Raw genomic sequence first — 26,614 nt, 5'->3', positions numbered from 1 at the left:
TAGGCGGGCTTATGTTGGTTGGTCCTTTTCTGATTGAAATCTTAGCATCTAGATACATGTGTGAAAGGGGGTATGAAATGGGGAGGGGGGGAATGTTAAAATCCGTCATCCAATGATTGATCCGCCCCAAATGGTTGTCTTCTAACTGCGCTGTGCAAGTCTCTGACAAGACTATCAGACTGTCAAAGGGACAGCGGCCCAGTGAGGGTCGCTGCTGAGTTACTCTTATCTCCTACAGCATATTGAAGTTCGGCCACCTGAGGGCTTTCAGAACCGAGAAGTTACACTTGAGAGAAAATGAAAGTGTCAGCATCAAACGCGGGGACAGTGTTTGCTCACCAGACTGTCAGGGAGGGATGGTGATATGACTGAAACTCCAGTGTCTGCTACCCGGAAAGTTACAGACACATTCTGAATTGAACCTCACGTCATTTATTTTTCTCCTTTTTTGTCCGAAGGGCTGAATTAAAAACAAAACAATTTCGCTTGTCTACCAAACTAGTTGGAATTGAACAGCCAAATTGATCATTTGATCCGAACTCAACCTCCGTGCCCTTGAGCTGTTTCATACACCAGCAGATTTGAAAATCTGAAGGATTTTCCGAAATCACCGAGCGCTTATCAAGGCACTCTGGATGCTGACCCGGCTCCCTTACAGTAGAGGAACAAAACATTAACAATTACACCAATACTGCGGCGTTAACCACTCCTGGTAAGTCATTCTTTACTTTCGATGTAATAAGAGAATGTGTAGCCCCTTTAAAATCGCGTTCTTTTCCTTTGATTCTCAGTGCTGTAAACATACCAACTCGAACTGAGCCAGTGTCATTTGGTATGGTAATAGTTGGAGCCGCGAATAGTTAAAGAGATAGAGAATTAAACCATTGAGTGACCAATATTCTGATTCAGTTATTCTGTGACATTAATGTAAAATTGTATATTGTAATGGAGAAATGTTCATTGGATATACTTTTATAAACAGCACGGATGCCGTGCATTTTACCAGTATGTCGGTTGTAGGTTTTCATATTCAGAAACTTACGCATAGAGTAGAAAACGGGTTATTTCAGACATTCGCCTGCCTTGCCAACAGAATATGAAGAATGTTGCCAGAAAGTACTGGATGTCATCTCCAGTAACTCCGGTTATGTTACAACACATCAGGAGCAAAAGGTTCTCACACGTTCACTGAAAGGTCGGTGAAACAAACTTCAAAAATAAAATACTGTGCAATTCAGACTGGCCAGTCCGGCAAAGTGGTCGTTTCCCGCCCATACAAAAGATCAGGTACTACAGAGATAGAAATAGCTATAGAATAAGTACAGGATCTATCATATCACATGTATCACATCTGAAAGGGATAAGTATAGAACTCTGGCAAATTAATTGTGTGTACAAATTTTGAAAAGCACCATCTTTATGTTGATTTAAAACATAATTAATGTCAATTAATACTACAGAAAGTCGCGCCTGAGTGTTATATAGTTATTGACAGTTGAATAGAGAACATGTATACAGGGATTAACATTATTCCACTTGGATCCTTTAGCGTAGGTAGGATAATAGATCAACAAATAATCTCAGGAAAGTAGTTTTGGGTAATTACACAGAAATTACATAAATTCGTTATTTCAGGGTGTAACTGGGCTAACAAAGTGTGGAACACACGGACAGGACTGAGTCCAAATGCTTCTTCATCCAAGACCTCACTGAATAATCGGAAGGTTCAGATTGATGATTTGAAAGTTCAGTAAATGTATAACACCAGGGTGTTAATACACCTTTAAATTTAAGAATCTGGGATTATTTGCATAATAGCCTTAAGTGCGCCATGGGTGCATTGAAGTAACAGTGAATGTGCAGCAGGATGTATGTGGAATGTGCTTAAAAATACGCAATGATTTGTCTTGGAAGGAAAGTGATGTGTGTTTGTGGGATTTGTTGCGCAGTCTGGGTGTATCTTTTCTCTTACCAAATAAAAAAGGAAGGAAGGGGCTGCACCTCAGCTTTAATTCAGTGACGTTTTCCTTTTCGTTCAAAACACAGATCCCCTTTTCCAGACGAGCTCTGTTGAACCTTTCCCAATCGCGTGGAAGGATGATCTGGAGACTGGTGAGCAGAGAAGAGCTTAGCCTCGTCCTTTACTGCGCTCTCATGTTCCTCAAAGTGGAGGCAGGCAAATCTGAGCAGGGCAAACGTAAGTTCTGAATACCGTGCATTAGTTCTTTCACACTTTCACTGTGAGTCCAAGGGCTTTACTCCAACATCAACAAGATGCAGCAGATGCAGGCGTGTCCCCAAAGCAGGGTTCATGTCCGCAGAGAACTCACCCCGATCTGCAAATGTTTTATTTATTATTTCAAAGATTACTACTGTTATTGTTTTATTCAGTTCTGAGACTTCGTGACGACTGAAGAAGCGAGGGGAGACTGCTTCCAGTGGTATGGCAGAATGGGCTGTGGGAAGCCAAAGTTCATCCATTCCTAACTCTGAAACTAATGGCTTGTCCTAGCTTTAGTCCTAATGTGAGCCCACAGGCTCTACCTAAACCAACCCGAGCCCCACATAAGACTATGTTGCTCCAATCCACAAGCAAGGCTCTTAATCTCACCCGTTAAACATACGACAAGGCTACCGGTTCCACTCCTCAACAGATAGAAAGCTACCGTTTTGACCAGTCCTAATCTTAATCCAGAAAGAAACAAGACTCTCTTTCCCAGTGACCCAACACAGAATTATCGTCATACTCGTCATAACCATACCTTGACAAAAAGCTATTGGTTCTACTAACCTTAGGCCAAGGTGTAAAGCAATGTGTATTGAAAATCCCGGTTTTGGGAATCTTCATTGACGCTATGGTTAATGTGTGACTTCTGCCTGTTCTACCTCTCGCCAAACAATATAAAGACATCGATCTGCTCCTGGGAGCCCAAGCTCAAAGAACGGATTTGGTTTCTAACTTTAAATAAGGCTGAAGTTTTTATCGACCCAACTCTGAATAATTCTAGTTCTGCTTAAATTGACCTTAAACCTAAATAAACCTGGAGTTTACGATAACTTTGACCCGAAACCTAGTTTGCACTGGTCGTAACCATAACGAATTTTTAATTTTAATCCTAATCCGATATAATAGCTTTCTGCCCATACAATCCCTAAATTCAGATTTTGCTATCTCTAACCCTAAAGTAAACTATGCCAAGGATTCTCTTTGGCCGGAACCATTGCAGAATGTTTGACATTTCCCGCCCAAAATGCTACTGAGTTTGAACCAGAGTAATTAAAACAGACATAATCATGGGAGGGATGTAAAGTGCGCGGGATTTGACATGTATAGCATAGACGTTTAAATCCCATTACCGTCCAAGGAAAATGTTTTGTCTCTACCAGTTTTGTGAATTTAGAATAGGACATGTGTCAAACAGTATGTCTCTATTCAGTTCATGTCTAACTCTTCTGATAAACTGATGCTCCGACTAACATGCATCCTCTGCAAAGAAACTGCAACGATCATTGATTGAGCCAGGAAGAGAAAGTGAACCAACAAGTAGATATTCCAGGGCAAGTGAGTTGAGTTCGTGCAAACCTGTGTGTGAATGTGCCCGCATATGTGTGCATGTATGCTTACTTGTGTGCGAGTGTCTACCTCTACGTGTGTGCATTTCCTTTAATTTGAAGGATTATTCAGAAGCGAAGATATTTAAAGGCTATTTTAACATAGTCCAATACCTCTGGAAATCAACCGGAAAATTTCAGTATCTCTCTTGGCATTGCAGGATGTTGTGATTTTCTGCTGCTCTCTGTTGCTTCATCACATCTGACTGATTATGGGCTTCGGCATTTTACACTTACATGACACTATATGGTCAGATACACAAGATCGAGTCTGAAGATATCTCAGGTTGGTTACTGTGCATCTTCAAGGTACTCGTTATTCGGATCAGTGTTAATGACTTGTTTGGTGTTAAATTTTCCTAAACAGAGTCAGACACATTTTGTGTGTTCCAAGATAAGAAATACCGGATGGGAGAGAGATGGCATCCTTACCTGGAACCCTATGGATTCGTCTACTGTATAAACTGTCTTTGCTCTGAGGTACATTGCCATCACCTTTTTCTTCTCTAGAACCTAAGGGTCTAAAACGTGTAAAAAAAAGACTTTGAGTTGACGATGTACCATATAGAGTGCTCAGACATTACAGTATGTCCAGTCTAACAGAAACAGATTGAGACGCTGTTCTGTTAGAAAACACAGCAATGTGAATTTTACAAGCTTGGCGACCGTTTAACTTTAACTTTCTAACAGCGTCCAAGTGCTGTGTTTATAAAGGGCTCCCCCCTCATCGAAGGCAGGCTGTGTTTACCAGTTAAATGATGTGAAGATACAGTCTAAGCTAATCTTTGGTAAAAATCACCTTTAAAGTGTTGCTTTTGGAGTCCCAATATCCCTAACCCTATAATCGCCCTTTGATTAGGATTGATGAAACCAAAGTGTCCAGACCACGAGAAAGTAATCCTCGACATATGATGAGTTCTGTACTCTTCAGTAGAGGTGTAGAGGAGCGTTCTGACATGTGCGAAGCAGCAGCTCCCGCCGCATCAGGAGTGCGCCGCACAGCTGGGGCAAACTTCATTTTGGCAAACTGTAAAAGTTGATCATAACAGCAAAGCGAGTGAGTCAGGGATGAAAAACATTAAAAGACAAGAGGCGCGTTAAAAAAAGTTGTATTGAACTGGATGCAATCTTTTGGAGGCTGTACCGGAGTAGGCGCCTCCTTTGAGAAGTTTTATAGATAACCGAGTCTTCGGTGACAGTAATTGTTGCAGCAAAATAAGTAGATTTCAAAATGTATTCTTAATGACTCCTGATAAATGTACCCTAAACACATCTGTTGAACTGTAGATAACCCAATTCAAGGCCGTGTTAGTTTTTTTGGTGCAATCTCTGAATTTGTGGCTTAACGACTAACAAAGGACTCACATTTCCAGAATGGGCACGTGGCGTGCAATCGAGTGAAATGTCCGATTATCCACTGTTCCAGCCCAGTGACAGTCCCGCAGCAGTGCTGTCCTCACTGCTTACCAGGTAATAAAGACAACATTTCCCTCTTTTATTCTGCATGCGCTCAGACAGGGTCTTTGTGATGAAGCGCCGAAGGGATAAGGCGGCTTGGAGGCTAAACTCCTGTCCGATTTAATCATATGGACCAGAGTTGGAGAGTCTATCATTAATTTCCAGAAGACTGGCAAAGAACACTCGGTTCATTTTTTCCCCCCGTTTTAAGATCTGCTGTACAAATTGAAGATTAAGAAAAGCCGGTTAAATTTTCACCTTCATCTCCATGTGAAGCAGTTTCAGGTGTTTCCATGCAGAAAGTGGCAGGATACATCCTTGGAGTATTCATGGCACTAACACCCTGATCTCCAGACACAGACTTTACACTGCAAGTTTCAACTGGTGCAAAAGGGGCACCAAAGTGGAGCTATTGTGTAATGCATTCTCTCATCACTTAGAATTTGAACGTATCCATTCAACAGCCTAGGAACTGTTAAAACTTTGGTTGGACTAGTATTAATAATTAGCTGCCTTATCCATGCATTGAAGAATGCATTCACAGAGTTCCATTTCTGATGTATAACTCTAATCTACAGCTTGCAAATTGCAAATGGTACGTACTCGTCCTTTATAGGTAACTGTAGTATAACTGTAATCTAATTACTATGTGTATATACACACACATTACATGATGCTCATTATCTCTGTTACTCCACTTTTCCATTGCTGTAAAACTGGTGGAAATTATTGTTGGCCATGAAGTTTATCAGCTTTAAGTGATGAGCTATCATCATCACCTGAGTTTTACTTTCATAACTTTAATGAAAGACCTGGTTTACAGAGTTTTGTATTTATAAATATCCAGTCACTGAAAGTATGATCAGACACAGACTGGGCATTATTTTAGCAAATATATAAAACAACTGTCAACTTTAATATCACATTCAGTAGGGCCGTGGGAGGCATGTTAGGGAATCGATACTCTCTTCTGACACAATTATTGTGATCAATTATATTAAATAATTGGTATCAGAAGAATGATCATATTCATAAGCAAAATACCACTTTGCAGAATCCACATTCAGTACTCTCCCAGTTCAAAGCAATATGGATAAAGATGAGAATATTGATTATTGAGCCCAGCTAGCAAAGAGTGAAAGTCACTGCTAACATATAGATCCTTATTCTTTTAGAACAATATGTTTGAAGTGAGACCTAAATTATCTGTATTAACACTCTCTTACAATGATTTAGTTAACATATTGGGAGACACACTTCACATATACAATGCACTGGACTCTAAGCAAACAGCTAGCCACAAATACACAGTAACACATGGACAGATAACACATAAAAATACATGTAAGCTGTTTCAATGGGTACAGTTGGTGGATGTTGGGCCTTTCACATCTGCAGCCAGGATTCAAATCCAGCACAAAGTGATGGTTTGAAAGTCTGTCCTGTGTGCTGATTCACAGATCCTGGGCTGAATTTTCCAAACCCCCCAATGTCGGGGGTCGTGGCGTGGGTGTGGGGGGGAGGGGGTGGGGTGGCGGAAAATGCCTCTGGGCGCGGCCCACCCATGGACTGCGACATCAGGATGGCCCGGCCCGATATTGCCAGCAGCGGCAAGGTCTTGTAGCAGCCCCATTGGTGATGGGAGCCCAAGTTAAATATTTAAATAAATTTAAATGAACAAATTAGTTACCTTCATGCTCTCGCCATCTGTCCCGGCGCGATATTCATGTGGGTGGCTAGCACTCCTGCACCTTCGGATCCCCGTCTGGGGAACCAAGGCGGAACACTGGTTGGGACGGAGGAGGAGGTAAGTTTTTCAGTGCGGGGGGGAGGGGGAGGTGGGCTCAAAGTTATCTTATTGGTGTAGGAGATGGTGGGAAGGGTTTTAGTGTACAGTTTATGCACTTTGGTGGGTGGGGTAAGGTCAGGTCGACAAGGTAAGTGTTCTGGTGGGAGAGGGCAAGTAATTAATTATATGGTTATTGGGGGGTGGGAGAGGGGCAGGATAAATTTATTCCATTTTTTAAAAAATCAATTCTTCTTTAAATATTTACATTTAACAATAGGGCTCGAAGCCCTTTTAAAATGGCTTTAGCGCCTGCACAAAGGCAGCTGACTCCATTGCGGAGGATGGACCGCCCATCCCCCACGTCATGGGTGGGGGTTGGGGGGGGGCAGTCTTCCCTGGCTATTTAAATGAGCCGCCGCACTTAATATCGTGGTGGCTCCGCGACGTGCAACCCATGTGGGCAGACCACCATTGTTTAGATTGGCGGTGGAAGTATAAATTTCAGCCCCTTATGTTGAATGGGTTTGGATAGTATCATTCCACCAGGGATGGGCTGCAGCACAAAATTGCCTCAGAATACAGAAATAATTAACATTGGGCCAGATTTTTTTCTGTGAAACTAATGATGAGGCTAACAGTGCTCATTGCTATTTATATCTAAGTTTGGACAGCAACTTCTGGTAATTGCACACGAGAAGTTAAATGTCAAAATCCAAACGTTGCTGTCTGAGATGCAAACTCCTCCATAAGCTGCACAAAAATGGCATTGCACCGCCTGGCTCGCTATTCAAATGCATTGAACAACATGAAGTTACAGCACTGACATCATAGATATTGACAGAAATATAAGGCTGTCTATTCCAGTTTAAGTACCCTATTAACAGCATGGTAAGTCTTGATTAAACAACATCTCTGGCTCTGATAAGTAACTTTACAAGTGTGAAGTCTCATTCCTTCAGCTTTTAATTATTTAAACCAAATTCTTTCATCTCTCTCTCTCAATACAATCTTTCTTTCGCTGTCTTTATTTTGTTTTCTGTACTCTGATTTGACTTTGAATTCACTATTCTAACTTACACTTCCTGATTCTGACTCTGAACTGCTCATTCGATCTGCTTGATTAAGGAGATATACAAAAGCAATATACTGGTGATGCTGGAAATCTGAAATAAAAACAGAACATGCTGAAAATACTTAGCAGGTCTGGCAGCATCTGTGGAGCGGGAGACAGAGTTAATGTTTCCAGTGATTGATCTTTCATCATTTTCTGACTCCCAATTCAGTGCAAATGCTTTCTGAATTATGCAGCAATTTAATTGCCAGAAAAATTTTCTAATGTTTACAAAAGTGCACAGGCTTGTGAACATAATCAGCATAAGCATATCCAGTCCACTAAATAGGGCAGCACAAATCTGACAACTATACAAAACCTTTCTGCAACTTTATGGATAATCAAGTTTTCTAGAAAGTGTTTATTTTATTTAGAGATACAGCACTGAAACAGGCCCTTCGGCCCACTGAGTCTGTGCCGACCATCAACCACCCATTTATACTAATCCTACATTAATCCCATATTTCTACCACATCCCCTTACTTCCCCTACCTATACTAGGGGCAATTTTTATAATGGCCAATTTACCTATCAATCTGCAAGTCTTCGGCTGTGGGAGGAAACCGGAGCACCCGGCAAAAACCCACGCGGTAACAGGGAGAACTTGCAAACTCTGCACAGGCAGTACCCAGAATCGAACCCGGGTCACTGGAGCTGTGAGGCTGCGGTGCTAACCACTGCACCATTGTGGTGCCCCATATACTGTTTTCATATTACATGAAGAATGTGAGTTATATCACATCATAGTTGGAAAAGCCATAGTAATATATTATTACAAGGTTTTTATGCAATTTGTTTATTAGAGAAACCATGCCTGTTATGTCAGAGATTATAGCACAGCAGATTGTGGCGATTAACACCTCCCAGAAGAAAGATATGGAACATCGGTCCTAAATGTGAAGACATAAATGAGAGTGTGAGCTAGATGGATTGAATTGCCCTTTGGTATATGTAGGATCTTATGTTCAGACATTTTTGAGGAAGATTCATTATTAATTTTGTAATTTCAAGAATTCCTGGCACCTCCAAAGCTTCCAGCCCAGTTTTGAGAAAAGGTGATGTGGTATACCCAAGGGGAATTGAAGAGGTTGTTGGGTAGGGATCTTTATTTTTGCGCTGACTCAAAAACGTAATCTTCCCCTCTTAATGAACAATCTAAATTAATAATCTCTTCCTAAATGAACAAATATAGCAACCCAAAAGATGCTTTCCAATGACACCATGAAGTCAAGCTTTATTGATCTTTTGGAGACAATAAAATGGTGGTAAGATGGAGGTAGCATAATTGGGAGCTTTTGTTGGCGTGTTATAGACTTTACAAAATAGTTTCACATCCTGGCTAAGCATACTTAACATATCTAGACATGCTGCTACAGAAGATATTACTTTTATCCTTGATGCAGAAGTTTGCTGGTAGCTGAACTGATTTTGAAGATTTAAGTTGTATTTAAATCAAAGGTTGAGTAGCAGTGCACCCAAGCTTAGAAAACACCCACAAATATAACATACCACATCAAACATCCTTGTAGCTTTTATCAGCGAGTTGCCAGTTGGTGCCAATTAGTATCAATTTAAGGGGTGTTTTGTGGTGCAGGCCTATACACAATAACTTCCTTTAGGATCATGTTAGATAACAGATCACAAGGCGCACAATGTTTCAGTAGGGTGAGGATTGCAAAACGTAACCATACCTAGTACCTTTGTGTCATTCAATTAGGATACAAAATACTTATGAATCATTATTAAGTGCAACTATTAATTTATTAATCATATGTTATATAGACAAAATTGAAAACATATTTTGTAAGATTGCCATATGTGGGTAAAAATTAAGTTCTTTTGGAAAATCTTTCTGCTGAAGAGGGCAAGTTACTTGAAAACAATCTGGGCATGGTAGACTCGTGTTTATGGTACAATAATAAATCAAATTGTGGCATCTTAGGAAATTGAAATCAGTCAAGTAAATAACTGCACAACTGGTTCAGGGAAGAGAATATGCTAGGTTAGCTTACATTTAACTGCAGTCACACACTGTGGCCAGGATATTGTTGAGCTTTCGATGTCATGGTGAGGGTTGGGGTGGGGGTGGGGGGTGCTGGAAGATCATAGCGACAGTAGTCCACCACGGAGCCGACGCTGGGATTGCCGGGCCAAATCTTCCCGATGGCAGCGAGGCTCCATGGCGGACACCGCACCCCTCCCCCACTCCACCATCTCTCGGCGATGGAACCTGACTTTAAATATTTAAATAAAACCAATGAATACATTTAAATACCATTCAACACAATCATACTGGTTGCCTGGGATCTTCTGTGCGACGAGCGGCACTCAAATGCCTTCACTTTCCCATCCAGGGAAAGCTGCTGCCACTGAGGTGGGGAAGGGGGGAACTTAGGATTTTTATTGTAGTGGGTGGGGGGGGGCATTGTCAACTCTGCATTTCTAGTGTGGGGGGGGAGGGGTATTCTCTGCACTTTGTGCAGTTGTGGGGGCGAGGAGATGTCAATTTAAGTGTTTTTGTAGGAGGGAGAGGGCAACTATGCAATGTAAGTGTTCTGGTGGGGGGAAGGGGCGACATTTTATTTGTGGTGTATGGGTGGGTATGGGGTACGGCAGTACACTGCAATTTTTGCGGCAGATCTGGCAATCCTTTAAAATGCCGCTGAGACAGCTGACGCCATTCACAGCGTCACTGTGGCTGTGCCCCACCATGTGAATGGGGGGGGTGGCCCGCCCAGCAAATTTAAATGAGCTGCCATGCACTAGATCACAGTGGCGTTGCGAAGCAAGGCCCATGTGTGTGGGCTGCCATTTTTTTTGCCTGCCGCTGGGAACGCTGGAGGACGAATAAAATTCAGCCCTATGCAGTGAAATGGACATGGATAGGGATGCAAGAGGCAGAATTGCCTTTGCTGACTGTTATACAACGCATCTGATATTCTGTTCTATTGAAGTCAAAGGAAGTGAACATAGAGTGGAGCATATAACAGGCAACTAATGCAACACCAGCTGTTTTGTGCCTCCACCCATGTCCAATTTTGCCCCCACAGTGTTTGACTCTTAATCCCCTTAGCGCAACTAGGGGTGGGCAATAAAATCTGCCTTGTCAATGTTGCTCACATCCCAAGAATACAAAAAAATGACTGTCCAAATATTGAAATCATTCTTAGGTAAAGACACTAGTTTTAATTTAAGTTAAATAAAAATGTTATTGGATAGCATTATGAATTCACCTTTCTAGCGCAGAGCTGTGTCTGCTGGGAGTATATACTAGGAATTTAGGCCACAATTTCCCCCCATAACTTGTAGACAATTCCCATCACAATCAGGAATGTAGTCAGGGTTTAGCCAGGCATGTGCAATGTATGCAACTCTGTACACGGTCATTCCATGTTGTGACAAATTGATTGCCTTGAGGATTTGGTTGGGTAATCACTATCATTCCAATCCCTCATGATCATCTCACTGCCAGTCCCATCTAGAGTGAACTCTGCAATGGGTTGTAAAGGGCAACACCTGGTGTTGCAATAAATCAGGAATTCCCACCCTAATTCTAAATCACTGAGTGAGGCAGCATCATCAGGTAGCTGGGATGGAAGCCAAGGAGGGAGAATGCAATTATGAACTATTGATTTGGAAAGGGCAACTGCCTCTGAATTTGGGTGTGAAAAGAGCCATTGTGAATTGGAAAAAAGTCCCTGTGAGAACTGCAAATGAGTAACCCACCCTGAAAGGCAGACCTGTTGCAGTGCAAATGTCCAGTGGACACTATAGAGTTTGCAGAGTTGGCTTTTCCTGGAACTGAACCTATTTAAAGGTGTCCCTTTAACAGAGCTGGGGCCAATGTCCTTGTGTGAAGGTTAGCCAGTGCTGTGGAGGAGGGTTTAAACTCATTTGGCAGGGGTTTGAGCAAAAAATGAAACATTTGAGAGGAGGAAAAAAGTGTACAGAGGACTGAGAAAGACAAATGGTGCTAGAGTAAAGAATAGCTCAGAAATAGAGGGACCAGACAGGGTAAATGCGAGGCAGTCTAAGATGGATTTAGAATGCATGTGTGTAAATGCAGGTACCTTGGCAAATACGTTTGGTGAACTGCAGGCACAAGTTGCCACATGGGACCAGGGCAATAATAAAGACAAGGCTCATAGAAGGGTAGGATTGGGAACTTAATATTATTGGATATAAGGTGTTCAGGCAAAAGAGGGAAGGATCAAAAGGGAGGTGTGGCAGTATTGATTTTAGAAACTATTATAGCATTGGAGAGGGATGATGTAGTTGAGGGGGTTAAAGACAGAATCTATTTGAATTAAGGAACAATAGAGGAGCTATTATGCTACTGGGTATTGACTATAGGCCACCAAATAGTGGAAAGGAGATAGGGGAGCAAATTTGGCAGCAAATTACAGAAGATGCATGAACTTTATAGTGACAATGGAGAGTTTCAATTATCATAATATAGACTGGGATAGTGACAGTGTAATTGTGCAAAAGGCAAACAAAAAATATGTCAAGAGGACATAGACAGGCTAGTGGAATGGGCAGACAGGTGGCAGATGAACTTCAATGCAGAGAAGTGTAAAGTGATATATTTTGGTAGACAGAACGAGGTGAGGCAATATAAAATAAAGGGTTCAATTCTAAAGTGGGTGCAAGAACAGAGAGACCTGGGGGTATATGTGTACAAATTGTTGACGGTGGCAGAGCAGGTTGAAAAAGTGGTTAAAAAGGCTGTTGGGAGCCCACTGGGTTTCACTGGGTGGTTTCCCCATGCAATGGCAGGCCCTCCTGATACAGGCAAAATGCCAGTGGAGGCAGAACGTGGCTCTTAATTGACCACTTAAATAGCTCAATTGGACTCCTAGTGGGCATCTGAGCAGCCAATTCTCCCGCTGCTGGTAATATGGAATGGCAGTGGGAAGATGTTGGACTCCCCTCCCGATGCCTTCCCCTGCCATTTTGCCAGCCATCCTACCTCTCAGCCCATCCCCAAAGGGCCTGGAAAAATCAACCCCATTGTTCAGGAAAATAAAAATTGGCATTTAGAGCATTGTGGGCTCATAAATGAAAATCAGCATGGATTTGGCAAAGGGTAATCATTTTTGACTAACTTGATTGAGTTCTTTAAGGTAGAAAGAGTTAATGAGGGTAGTGTGGTTGATAAAAGCAAAATACTGCAGATGCTGGCAATCTGAAATAAAAACAGAAAGTGCTGGAAATACTCAGCAGGTCTGGCAGCATCTATGGAGAGAGACACAGAGTTAACGTTTCAGGTCAGTGACCTTTCATCAGAATGGGTTCTGATGAAAGGTCACTGACCTGAAACGTTATCTCTGCTTCTCTCTCCACAGATACTGCCTGACCTGATGAGTATTTCCAGCACTTTCTATAGTGTGGTTGATGTTGTGTATATAGACTTTCAAATGCATTTGACAAAGTACCACTTAATAACACTTAGTATGACTTTATGCAAAATTAAAGCCCGTGGAATTAAAAGAACAGTGGAATGTAGTTACGAAATTAGCTAAGGGACAGAAAGTAGAGAGTAGTGGTGAACTGTTGTTTTTCAGACTGTAGGGGAATATACAATAGTGTTCCCCAGGGGATATTAGGAACACTGCTCTTTTTGATATATATTAATGACCTGGACTTGGAAATACGGGGCATAATTTCAAAGTTTGCAGATGACATGCAACTCGGAAATGTAGTGAAGCATGAGAAGGTTATTAACAGACCTCAGGACGACATAGCCTAGTGAAATGAGCAAACACGTAGCAGATAAAATTTAATGCAGAGAAGTGTGAGGTAATATATTTTGATAGGAATAATGAGGAGAAGCAATATAAACTAAATGGTATAAAAGGGAGTGCAGCAACAAGTAGACTTGGGGGTGTAGGTGCACAATTTCTTTGGAGGTAACCAGACAAGCTGAGAAGGCTATTGAAATACATATGGGATCCTTGGCTTTATTAATTGCATAGAATATAAAAGCATGAAAGTTATGATAAAACATTGATTAGGTGTCAGCTTTTGTGTCTAGTTCTGGGTACTACACTTTAAAAGGGAAGATTTACTAGAATGGTTCCAGGATTGAGGGACTTCAGTTACACGGAGAGACTGGAGAAACTGGGATTGTTCTCTTTAGAACAGGAAAGATTCAGAGGAACTTTGACAGAGGTTTTCAAAATCATGAATGGTTTTGATAGAGTAAATCAGGATTAACTCTTTCCAGTGGCTGAAGGGCCAGTAACCAGAAGACTCAGATTCAAGGTGATAGGCAAAAGAATCAGAGGGGACATGAGTATTTTTTTTTACGAAATGAGTTGTTGTGATCTGGAATGCACAGTCTGATTGGGTGTTGGAAGCAGATTCAATAATAATATTCAAAATACAGAGCTATGGGGAAAGAGCAGGGGACTGGGAATTCTACCAAAGTGCACAGGCACGATGGGCCAAATGGTCTTTTTGGCGTATCATTCTGTGAATCTGAACAATTTATCATTTATGCAACCTATGAAAAAAAATAACGTAACGACTGCGTTCGAGCACATGCCATGTATTCAACCCTCCCCGTTTAAATTCTGCTGCAAGGCAAACCCGTCACAAAACGAATTAAATGGAATTAGTGTTGATTTTTATAGCGGTCTCATTTTTTGGGGGAGAGTGGATGTGTTTAAAGTTAGTATTCCTGATCTCGCTGTTTAGTTGCTGTCGAAGGCAGTATCTTGGCATGTCATTGGAGGTCTGGCACCAGTTTCTAGCTGATTACACGTCACACATCAATCGTGTTGGATTCTCCTAACTCGCTAGATTAGAAACACATTGGCGCTCAGTGTCTCCAGGGACCGGCATTTTTAAAAAAAAAGAAAACATCTCTGTCAGTGCTTTAACAACTGCGCAAATGCACGGTGGAGGGAAGACAATACAAACGCTCATACGTTCAATGTGACCTCTGGTCTATCAGATTTGGAACATTGCAACGTCTGGTGGTCAATCTAAACGAGTCTGCAAAGTGCAGCAAATTCTGCTTGTTGCAGCGGCTCCCTGAACATTCAGGACGCCCGAGAGATCCTTGTACGATTTGTGTGTAACATTCTTGCTTATGAACAGCAATATATTCAACCTGGTTTATCCCAGTCCAAAAGATAACAATCAGCCAGCAAAACAGAGTCTAATAATAGACACTTTGGGGAGCGATATGTCAAGTAAATAGGCATTGCTTGTGGGGATCTGTAAGTATAACATCTTGTAATGTGGCTATTGCTGTACACCATACACATCATAAAGTAGGTAGAACATTACAACAGTGACTACAATTCAAAAGTACATCATTGGCTGTAAAGTGCTTTGGGACGTTCCTAAGGTCGTGAAAGGCACTATATAGATACAAGTCTTGCTATTTTTAACATATACACATACCAATGATGCAATGTGCAGGTGTTTTTTTTTATAAAGGCATATCTGAACACATTGGATAGCATTAACTGAGCATTCCTTCCTGTGCCTTGACTTGATTGTAAACTATTATATGTACATATGTGCTATTTTTAATGCCATTTCCTCCCCTCTCCAACGCAGATGAGCATCATATTCCGGCAGCTGCTAAAATCATCGGGAAATCGTGTGAATATAACGGCACCAGCTATCAACATGGGGAGATGTTCGTGGCTGAGGGACTATTTTTGTCCCGGCACCCCAACCAGTGTGCACAGTGCAGCTGCTCGGTAGGTACACAGTCTGCTAAAGATCATCACAAATAGATTTAAGACAAACCTTTGTCCTGGCTGGAGAACTCGAGCCACGTTTTTATTTACTGATATTTTAATGTAATCTCAAGCAGTCTTTAAACTTATTATATATCTGGGCTAATTTTTAAAATTCACTCCTGGGGTGTGGGTGTCTCTGTCAAGGCTTGCATTTATTGCCCATTCCAAAATAGGAATAGGAGTAGGCCATTCAGCCCATCGAGCTTGCTCAACCATTCAAACAGATCATGGCTGATCATCTACCTCAATGCCATTTTCCCCCACTATCCCCATATCTCTTGATGTCATTAGTATCCAGAAATCTATCGATCTCTGTCTTGAACATGCTGAATGATGGAGTTTCCACAGCCCTCTGGGGTAGAGAATTCCACAGATTCACCTCCCTGAGTAAAGAAATTCATCCTCATCTCAGTCTTAAATGGCCTGCCTCTTATTCTGAGACTATGTCCCTTGCTTCTAGACTCCCCAGCCAGAGGAAACATCCTATCTGCATCTACCCTGTCACGTCCAGTAAGAATTTTATAAGTTTCAATGAGATCACCTCTCATTCTTCAAAACTGTAGAGAATACAGGCCCAGTTTCTGCAATCTCTCATGCTCTTGAGAAGGTGCTGATGTGAGCTGTCTTCTTGCACTGCTGCTGTCAGTGGGGTGTAGGTACACCCACAGTGCTGTTAGAGGGAGTTCCAGGATTTTGACCCAGTGACAGTGAACGAACGGTGATATAGTTCCAAGTCAGGATGGAGTGTGACTTAGAGGGGAACTTGCAGGTGTTCCCATGTGTCTGCTGCCCTTGTCCTTCCAGTTGGTAGAGGCCATGTGTTTGGAAGGTGCAGTCTAAGAAGCCTGGGCAAGTTGTTGCAGTGCATCTTGTAAATGTTACACATCTAAAAAAGAAAACCACATAGCAAGAATGATGATTAAAAACCTTCACTTAGTTCACAGTATCCTGGTAATTGAATGGTGATTGCAGTTAAAGCCAATATATCACAAATGAGCGTAACTGTGCTCCTTTAAATAATACCTGACCAGGTTAACCACTGGTAATTACAATGGAAATCAAGCATCTGAGTCTTGTACAATTGTGACTTATAATTTGAAGTAACGGGATGTGGGTCTAGATAATTTTTTTGATAGTATAAAAGTCTCATAGAAACTGCTGAATGGGCAGAATACAGGTCCAGCCTGACCAATTCCTTGCAGCTTTTACATGTTGAATGGTCGAATCTCAGTACTGCTCCCGCGATGAGGTGCCAAAACACACGTTGGCTTGTGGAAATTTATTTGCGAGATTGTTTTTCAGTTGATTGCACCAAATGAATAGAAACATTTCATGTTAGCCAAGTTATTAGGGCGGACAGCCATAAAGACAGGGCTAAATTGTGGCGAGTCGAAGAGACTTAGTAGTTGGCAGGAAAAAAGACAGAGGCGCAAGGGGAGAGCCAACTGTGCAACAGCCCCGACAAACAAATTTCTCTGCAGCACCTGTGGAAGAGCCTGTCACTCCAGAATTGGCCTTTATAGCCACTCCAGGCGCTGCTTCACAAACCACTGACCACCTCCAGGCGCGTATCCATTGTCTCTCGAGATAAGGAGGCCCAAAAGAAAGAAAGAAAGAAGAAGGGCGGACGTATCACAGCGCTTTCTTTTTATCTTTACTTTTGCGTGCAAAAATGAGGGTATAAATTAACTGTTTCCACCCAGAAAAGCAATTGCAAATGAAAAGAGGCTGGTGGGAGTTGATTAACAGTCTGTCCAACAAGAAGAGCAACCTACTGGATATATAACATGTAACATTGTTACTGTGATATTAAATTTTACTTAAAGTGTGTTATTTTGTTATAATGTAACTCCTATCGGCAAAGATATTCAAAAAAAGGTTTAGACAAAGAATATTTTTTAAAAGAAAAGCTTATTCTCAAAATCAAGAGAGAAGATTGGAACATATCGGTTCATATTGGCTCCAAGTCATGTTTTCATACAACACTGAGAATATCCTGTGCAGCAGACTGCACCTCTTCATCCTGAGGTCAAATAAGTTGTACTTAAAAACACAAAATAGAAGTCCAGTTTCTGCACAGAAGTATTACTGTTTCAATATGGTTGAACTGCAATAATACGTTTTAATGTGCAAGGCCATCTTGGTGAGAGTTCAGGCAATTGAAAGGCTCATCCTGAGGTCTAATTTTTTGTGGCCTATGTGTACAATGTTGTTCAATGAATTGACAGTCAACAGATGTAAAGGGTTGTGGTTTTGCCTGACATTTACTCAAAGAGAAAGTGATGCAGACTTTCCCAATGCATCCAAATACAATTGAACATTTTCTTTTCAATGGATATTTGAATCAATGCTTATGCAATGTGATGGGACCTGCAGAAGGTAGATTACAAATAACATTCTCCAGCCATACAGACCTCTTTCTGTCCCCCAATCATCTCCCTTCATCTTTTCTTGAAGCCGCTGACTTACTGACTCTTACTGGGATACAAAAGTCCAGTGGTGTCAGCAATTCTCTGGTACCTCACGCCAATGACAATCATTGATGTGTGAGCAGACTTTCACTGTGGAAGCCACATACCAATTCTTATTCTGCCTTCACTTGGATCACTTTTACACTTTTAGAAGCCAGTGACAATATTTTGTTTCTTTTAACTGAAGGGAATAAAATTGCTAATTCAGTTTTTTTTTGGTGGGAGAGTTCATTCTATAAGATTTTGTTAGGCCTGCCAGCAGTAACCTGGCCTGCAATAATATCTTGTTACTCTTAAGTGGCTTAACACTACTTAACTAATAAAGTAAGGACCAATGATGTTCGCCTAGCTCCAAAAAGTGAAAAATTGTGGAAAAATCGACTGTGTAGCAAACTTGGACAGCTTAATTTACTGTCAAGCCATTTTTAGATTTTGGAAGAATGATTTATAGATCCATGGCAATAGAACCAAAATATTTCCTGGTATGCACATAATAAACTTCTGAATTTAGAAACAGCAAGTAACCTATAATTCAAGTTTTGAAGTGTTATGCATGATCGGCATGTGTAGATTGCATTGAAACTCATATTTAAATGTATTTTTAAGTTAGTTATGGCCTTCTTTGTACTTGTTTTAACTTAAAGATCCAAACTTTGAAGTTTTTGATTTCACTGTAAGGGAATATGCACTTCCAGACAACCTTCTCCCACCAATAGAAACACTGAATATAACAATTGCAACAAAATCCATATTGAACAGATACTCTGCCAAAGATTAAACCTGCAGCTTTATTGAATTAGCTCTGGTTCATCGGGTGACCTAATTGTTACCTGGTTGTTTTAATTTCCCCAGCAGAAAACCAACACATTGTTTTCTGAAAGCTCATTAATGAGGCCTTAACAGGGCTAAAAATGCAAAATAACTGTCAACAATTACACTTTTTTGGGCAAAAACAAAAAGCAATGTCAAAAAAGTAGAAAAAAAGCTTCAATTTATCAAATTTTTTGGCAGCTTTATAACTTTCTCTGTTGATGCCAATAAACAATTTCAGGAAATATCTGCTCCCTCCAAGGTCAGGGATCACTGGAATGTGATCAGGATCAGGACTCCTAGCTGATTTATTTTCCCTTCTCTGGATCCAGGAATATTAAGGTGGATTGTAGCACCTGGACTGTTGAACAGCAAAGATCACCTAAGTTTACAGAGACCAGAATCAAATCTAGGACCTCCCTGTCTGTATAGATTTTAAGAAAGTGTTTCACAAAGTACCATATAAAAGGCTGGTTAATAAAAGTGAGACTTATAGAATAGGAGGCTCACTGTCAGCTTGGATAAAAATTGGCTTTAGGACAGAAATCAGCAAGTCGTAGAGGATGGGAGACAGTGGTGCTCCCTAAGGGTCAGTGCTAGGACCACTGCTTTTTTGATGTATATAAATGACTTGGATATTGGAATACAGAGTAAAATGGAGGGTGGATTGTGAGGAAGAACTTTTTTATGCAATGAGTGGTACTGACCTGGAACTCACTGTCTACAAGGGTGGTGGAAGCGGAGACGATTAATGATTTCTAAAGGAAATTGGATAGGCACTTGAGGGAAATAAACTTTGTGGACTACGGGGATAGAGTGGGGGAATGGGACTGACTGGATTGGTTTACAGGGAGCCGCCATGGCCTTGATGGACCGAATGGCCTTTTTCTGTGCTGTAATGACTCTGTGACTCTATAATACTAAAGGTGTTGCCTTTCCTGCCAGTAAAGATTTTTATCTCCTTTGTTATTTATAATGGTTAGAAGGGATTAACTAACTAGAATTAATCAAACTTTCCTAAAATTTTTTTTTGCAATAAAGAGGGCTGGCAGGAGGCTCATGTGGACCATGTTGCGCCTGTTGCTGTGTTGTAAATACTTTGTTTGTCACAATGTCACAATAAATCACAATGTTGAGTCTTTTAATATAGCAAAGTACAACTCAGAGAGTACTAAAACAAATGCTTAAAACATAAGACTTAAGAATAAGTGCTAAAAAACTGTTCATGAACATTAAATTATATAACAAAGTATTAGAAAGTTGGTGCAACAACTAGTATATTAAACATATAATTTAACTATTTTAAAAATAACCACTAAATATTCTTTTTACATTTTTATAAATCTCTGCTTAATATAAAATAAAAGATTTGGATCACCAGTATTTCAGATTTATCCCTATTGTGGAATACGTTTACTAAAATATCAGTTGGTTTAAAGATCCTGAACAGATCATGTGATTGGGTTCCTACCTGTCTCCAGCAGTGAAAGTCTGGCCTCTTGTATTTTCTTTTGTACAAACTAAAGACTGGAAATCCATTATGCAGCTAATTTTGGGAATAAACCTACATCGTATTCCAATATTATTTAACAATATTTTCTTATTTAATGATTTTGTAGTATGTATTTAATCATGGCATCTGAAGGAAACCTTACAGCCTTTCACACTTATTTTAGCTTTTTGAAAAAGTTACCCCTTAGTCCCATTTCTCTGCCCTTTCCCTATTCCCCAAAAAAATGTTATTTTGTTATATTCCATTGTGTTTTGATCACTTCACCAAAATAATTTTAAATACGTTTGTTTCAGAAATAAGCATTAAATGCTTTTATGAATAACACCAAATAAGAATTCAATCACACTAAATCTCTTTTATATACACCATACACCTTCATTTTATAATTCTGTTTTTGGGGGCTGATTTCTCATTCCTTTTTTGGATCTCCCTATATCATCCATCATTTCCAACTAGGAGGTTATGGAGGTGATCTGTTCCTATGCCTACAAATGCTGTTCTGTAACTCGCTGTTAGGAGGGGAGCTTAAACAAAACTGGATGCTTGACTGCTACTTGTCTCATACCCATGTTGAAATTACTTTTCGTTTGGCATCTTCCTGGCCTAACAGCTCAGCTGAAATTAGCAATGGGGCTTGTTGAGTACAGTGTCCCTACTCTGAATGTGAAAGCATTTGGGGAAAAATTGCCCAGTTTGCTACATTAGCAACTGAATTCCAAAGGAATGTGTATATGATTTTTCTCTCTATAAGGACCAGCAATTCTTTGCCTTTTTTAAGTTCTGAAGAATTTGATATTTAGATGATCATGTATTCCTACCACTGTGTGGTATAACATGTTGACTTGTCATAGTGCAGGGCCACTGTTTTATAGAAAAGGAAGATGTAAAATTCTGTTTTTATTACATGGGTTTTTATTGGTGTTTTGAGGATCACATTCTACAATTTTGTATTAGGCCCAAGAATTCAAATTCTATTTCTCTCTATTATGTGGATTGTTAAGACCAGGTGAGGAAGGGGTTTCAGGCTCCCCTCTTGCCCCTTCTTTGGTTTGGCCATAACAGGGCTTATCTTTTAAAACAGTGTCTTTAGCTTACCACCTCAGTGAGCCCTTGCTCACTGCACCCTCATTACAATTGCAAATGAACCAATCAGACAGATTTTCTTAGATTTAAATTAGCCTTATCACTCTAACCCAGTTAAAATTACTAAAATGTGCAACGCAACCATGCTTGCATGCATACGAGAGGCACACACACACAAATAGGTACAGAAGGGGAAGAAAGAATTGTTTTTTGGGGGGGGGGGTGGTGTTGAAGAAGAGTTGGCAATAAATGGAATACAGATACTGTCCTTTGTGTCCTTGATGTAATGTCCTTGATTGAAGTTAAGGTCTTGGGAGTCCTCACTGGGGCCACGTGCACAATTCCAGAATTGTTTCTCTGGTACCGAAGGCTGAAGAGGGGCTCTGTCTGTAGTCTTGAAGTCTAAGCTGCCACCATGAGTTTCCTGGGACTTTGCTGGAGAGAGGGACAGAGAGAGAAAGAGACAGAGACTTTTCTCCTGCCAGTCCAGTTGCAGTCTTTTTCCTTTCTCAGTGAGGCACAATTCAAAAAGCCCAAGTCTGGTTAACAGGTAGGTCATATGACCATCTCTTTGTTTGAAACAGCAGCTTCTTGGAGGGTTGTTGGATTTCAAAGCTTTCCAGACACACTCGGTGGGGCTTGAGTTCTGGCTCTTACACAGTCAAAGGAGGTTGATCACCACTATTGACAAACCCCATCTCGCTAATTGACTCAGTGAACACTCCCATTGTCTCTATTTGGCTGTCTCTCAGCTATTCCTATCCTTTCAGAATGCAAATGTGCAACCCTGTTTTTAGCCGCTCAGCTGTGCTATTTTTTTAAACAAGTTATTTGCAATATCCAGTAAAAAAGTTTCAAGCAGTGTCCCATATGACAAAATTAATATGTTTCCATTTGGCAGGTGTGATTTCCATCACAGGATCATGTGCTTTAATTCTGTTCAATTTTCTGTGAAAATTGCAATTCAGTGCTTTTGCTGATGCAACATAAAAAAGTTCTGTTTAAATATTGAAATCTGACTGGCTGAATTTTGATGAAGCAGTACACATGATGTTCATTAGTGCTAGTGACAGTGAGTCAGTATTATAAAGTTTTAGTGGTAGAAATATTTTTCATAAGGATGCAGGAATGCTCCTGTGGTCTTGAAATGTTAATGGTTTCTTCTTTTCTCTGATGTGAAGGAAGGAAATGTGTATTGTGGCTTGAGGACGTGCCCAAAGCTGACCTGTTCATTTCCAATAACTATTCCTGACTCTTGCTGCCAAGTTTGCAGAGGTAATGTCTACATCTTTACTTGTTTCTACTTCATATATATATATTATGTATAAATGCATACTTTTGGTACATTTGTACTCATAATGGAATGCAACACTTGTCCAACTTTTGACATAGTGTGTCCGTATCAAGCAATTTCAGAGCAGGTATGACATGTACCAGATGTTGAGTTACATTCCCCCTACTTTGCCAGAAGAGTCTACAAAGTAAATTCTCATAGACACTAAATCCTCAGATAAGCAACCCTTATTGCGCATGTAAGCTCCTTGATTGTAATTGCTAATTTAGTGTAAATTAGTATCAAATTATGAATAATTTTGTGTTGTAGATTCAGGTCTACCAGAAACTGACCTGAAATTACCCTTAACTCATCTCATGTCTCCCTCCTGCTGGAATCTAAAGGGCCATCATCATCAAAAAGTGTTTGAAAGTAAACAAAATATGTTTAAACAGAAGATGCAAAGGCACTAATCAAAACAATATAATGCTATAACTTCTGCATGTCACCAATAAAATGAACATAAAAGCAGAGCTCTTTTCTATCCTCAAAAAAAAATTGTCAAACACTGTTTCACAAAGAGACTGGATCTGTAGAAAATAAAGTAATAAGTCTATTGATTAAATCTACAAACTTTGAGAGGTGGGAATTTACAATATGCATCATAATCGACCTCATGAATGACTGATATCTAAAAGTACTCACAAGTTTTCAGCTTGAAGATTTTTTCTGCTTCTCCCTATTGAATGCCCTCCTTGTGAGGCAGAGCAGTCTTGAAGGAATGTTTTAACTGCTGGTTTACTCAAAGAGGCCAGTATGTTTCCTACTTCTGAAGATACCTGTATTGTTAACAGGAGAAGGAGACTCCTCATGGGACACATCAGATGCAGAGATATTCCGGCCACCATCCAACAGGGAAGCGGTACGTATATAATGGACATAGTTCCTAATATGAAATTAGAGATGATGTTTCAAAACAATTTGCAGTGAAACGAAGAAGCATTATTCCATACAAAGCAGTACATACATACATACAAGTTATACACACCAATATTTTTCTATTTAATTATGTCACAGTTTCACCTTCTAGGTCATTGAACAATTTAAATATCAAAAAAAGTAGGCCACACAGATTCTTTTCCCATGAAGTCATTGTGTTGTGACAAATTTGCTATTGACACATTTGTTTTGTCTAGTTTTAGTGCGTCATAGAAACATATAGAAAGATTTACGGCACAGAAGGAGGCAGTTCGGCCCATTGTGTCCGTGCCGGATTGTCTCATAGACAGCAATACTGGATTAGCTGACATGATATTATAAGGTAGTTTATTGTTGTTTAATCCACAAGATATTTTTCATTAAGTATTGATAATGTGTAATTAATCATGCAAAATGATTAAAGTAGTAGTTTCTGATGTTTACACCAAGTCAGCAAATCATGGAAACTGCTCACTCAAGCCAGTTCTCACAGTTTCTGCGACAGGCATTAGTCTTTAGGTATGACTATTTCATCAGACATCGGGAAACTCTTGAGGACAATGTTGCAAATTTGGTGAGGAAAAACTGATAAGTCTTTTGATACTAAAAAAAATCTTCATCAATAAACCTAGGCTACATGTAAGTTGCTGGAACATACATTTTAGAATTAATTTAAACTAATTGACAAAGATTGCAGCTTTGGTGCTCCAGTTGGCAGGTGCTGAAATTGTCTTCAGTGCCCCTAGGATAGGGAGGAGAAAATAAATCAGCCCAGGTTCCTAATTGTTATCCACTGACTGTTGGAGGAAAGTGTACATGGATGTGGTGAGCACAGGAGTGGTCAAATTGTCTGCTGGTACTATTATCTAGAAACAGATGTGGGCAATATACCAGAGAGCAGCTGGCATCAGTAGAACCTATTCAGTAGTTTCAAAAGAGGAGGGAGAAAAGAAAAAAATGTTCAAAAAGGCAATTTTATTAATTTCATTTAAGTCATTCATTGCTAGATCAATGCAGATGTACGTACTTAAAGCAATCATGATCGACTAACCTATATACCTGTTCCTTGCATTTTGTTACCATTCTCCAAAGATTAGATTGCTATTTCCTATTTGAATTTGCTATGTCATATGATCAGCATTATAGAATACAAATATTGATGCACAGTAGTTGTTACAGTTGTGGAAAATAGAGGTAATATCTCACCATAATTCTAAAACAAATAGTCTCATGATTGATAGTCAGTTGCACTGTCTACTCATTGATAGCCAAAGAGATTGAAATCATATGTTACGTAACAATTTACATTTCTATAGCACTCCTCAGATAAATTAAGTCACCACAAAATATTTTACAGTGAGGAAGAAAGAAGTAGAAACCGAGCAGGTGGAGAAAAGGGGGAAGGAGATGCAGGGTAGAGACAACATGGCTGAAGGCAAGAGTTTTCCCAAAGGCTTTTGAAAGCAAGATAGGAGATGATGGGGATTTTGGGAAGGAGTTTCACATGGACATAATGGCTAAAAGAGCAGTCACCAGTGGCAGAATAAAGCGAGTGGGCACAAGGAGCTGGATTCTATAAGCAAGCTCAAAAAATGGCTGCCCGGGAAACGGCGGATCATCTAAATAGTTGGGGTGGCCCCTTCCCTCCAATCACATGGAGGGGGCGGGCCATCCGTCCCCGGCAATGGCGTCAGCAGCCTGTGCTGATGCCATTTTTAAAGGGCAGCCAGCCCTGCTGGCTTACTTAAATATTTAAAGAAATAGACAACAAAATTAAATAAATCCATTTCTTTTGCCCCTTTCCCACCCCCCCAAAATCAATTACAATAACTATTTACCCTTCCCCCCCAAAAAACACTCACCTTTTACATCTGACCTTCTGCCCGCATACTGCACAAAGTTTAAGGTTCAACCCTTCCCACCATCCCCTACACCCCTTACATGTAATTGACCCCATCTCCCCACCCTCCCGCACTGACAAACTTACTTCCTCCCCCCTCCCCACCAGTGTGGCGCCTCGTTTCCCCGGATGGGGATCTGAAGGCGTGGGAGTGCCGGCCGCCACGCCGAAGATCGTGGCAGGCCCTCAAGATCAAAGGTAAGCACATTTTATTTATTAATTTCATTAATTTGAATATGTAAATTGTGGTCCCGTCGCCCAGCAGCGGGGAGGTGGGGGGTGGGGGTGGGGTTTGCCGCCACGGAGCCTCGCCGCCGCCGGGAGGATCAGACCGGGCCTTGCTGGCTTCGAGGTCCGTGGCGGGCCTCATCTGGAACCATCTTCAGGCACCACCACCCCCAACCATGGATCTCGACGTCAAGGGCTCCTTAAAATCCAGCTCAAGGTGTCAGAGGGTTGGTGGGTGCAAACAGTATGAACAGATTATGAAAATAGGACAGAGAAGGCCATGAAAGTGAGAATGAGGATGATAAATTCAATTAGCTGTGAGATAGGGAATCAGTGGAAAGGACACAGGTGATGGCATATGGGAATTTGTGTTGGTAAGAACATAGGCTTCTGCAAATCTGATTAAGTTGTAATTCATGGAGGGTAGAGGTTGGTTAGAACAGTGTTTAAGGTGTAGACCTCAAGGTGAGTTGTGAGGAGGATGCAGAGAGGCTTCAGGGTGATTTGGACAAGTTGAGTGAGTGGGCTAATGCATGGCAGATGCAGTATAATGTGGATAAATGTGAGGTTATCCATTTCAGTAGCAAAAACAGGAAGGCAGATTATTATCTGAACGACTATAGAC

General features: G+C 40.7%; 1 protein-coding gene across 2 annotated transcripts in view; it reads left to right on the top strand.

The window, feature by feature from the left end:
- The first annotated feature begins 328 nt into the window (after window positions 1-328).
- Window positions 329-26,614, top strand: part of chrdl2 (chordin-like 2) — a 49,326-nt gene continuing 23,040 nt past the window's right edge. The window contains exons 1-7 of one of the 2 annotated variants that reach the window (XM_068047929.1): window positions 329-712; window positions 2,047-2,197; window positions 3,980-4,092; window positions 4,986-5,082; window positions 15,546-15,691; window positions 22,792-22,885; window positions 23,738-23,805. In XM_068047929.1, the coding sequence (XP_067904030.1) occupies window positions 2,098-2,197; window positions 3,980-4,092; window positions 4,986-5,082; window positions 15,546-15,691; window positions 22,792-22,885; window positions 23,738-23,805 (618 nt within the window). In that variant the 5' untranslated portion in view covers window positions 329-712; window positions 2,047-2,097. Of the gene's footprint in view, window positions 713-2,046; window positions 2,198-3,514; window positions 3,563-3,979; window positions 4,093-4,985; window positions 5,083-15,545; window positions 15,692-22,791; window positions 22,886-23,737; window positions 23,806-26,614 lie in introns of those variants that run through there. The other variant, XM_068047930.1, reaches the window with a different exon arrangement.

The sequence above is a fragment of the Heterodontus francisci genome, chromosome 15, assembly GCF_036365525.1.
Source record: "Heterodontus francisci isolate sHetFra1 chromosome 15, sHetFra1.hap1, whole genome shotgun sequence".
Classification (NCBI taxonomy): domain Eukaryota; kingdom Metazoa; phylum Chordata; class Chondrichthyes; order Heterodontiformes; family Heterodontidae; genus Heterodontus; species Heterodontus francisci.
Note: the sequence above shows the minus strand (reverse complement) of the source record. Positions and strands in the feature narration are given on the sequence as shown.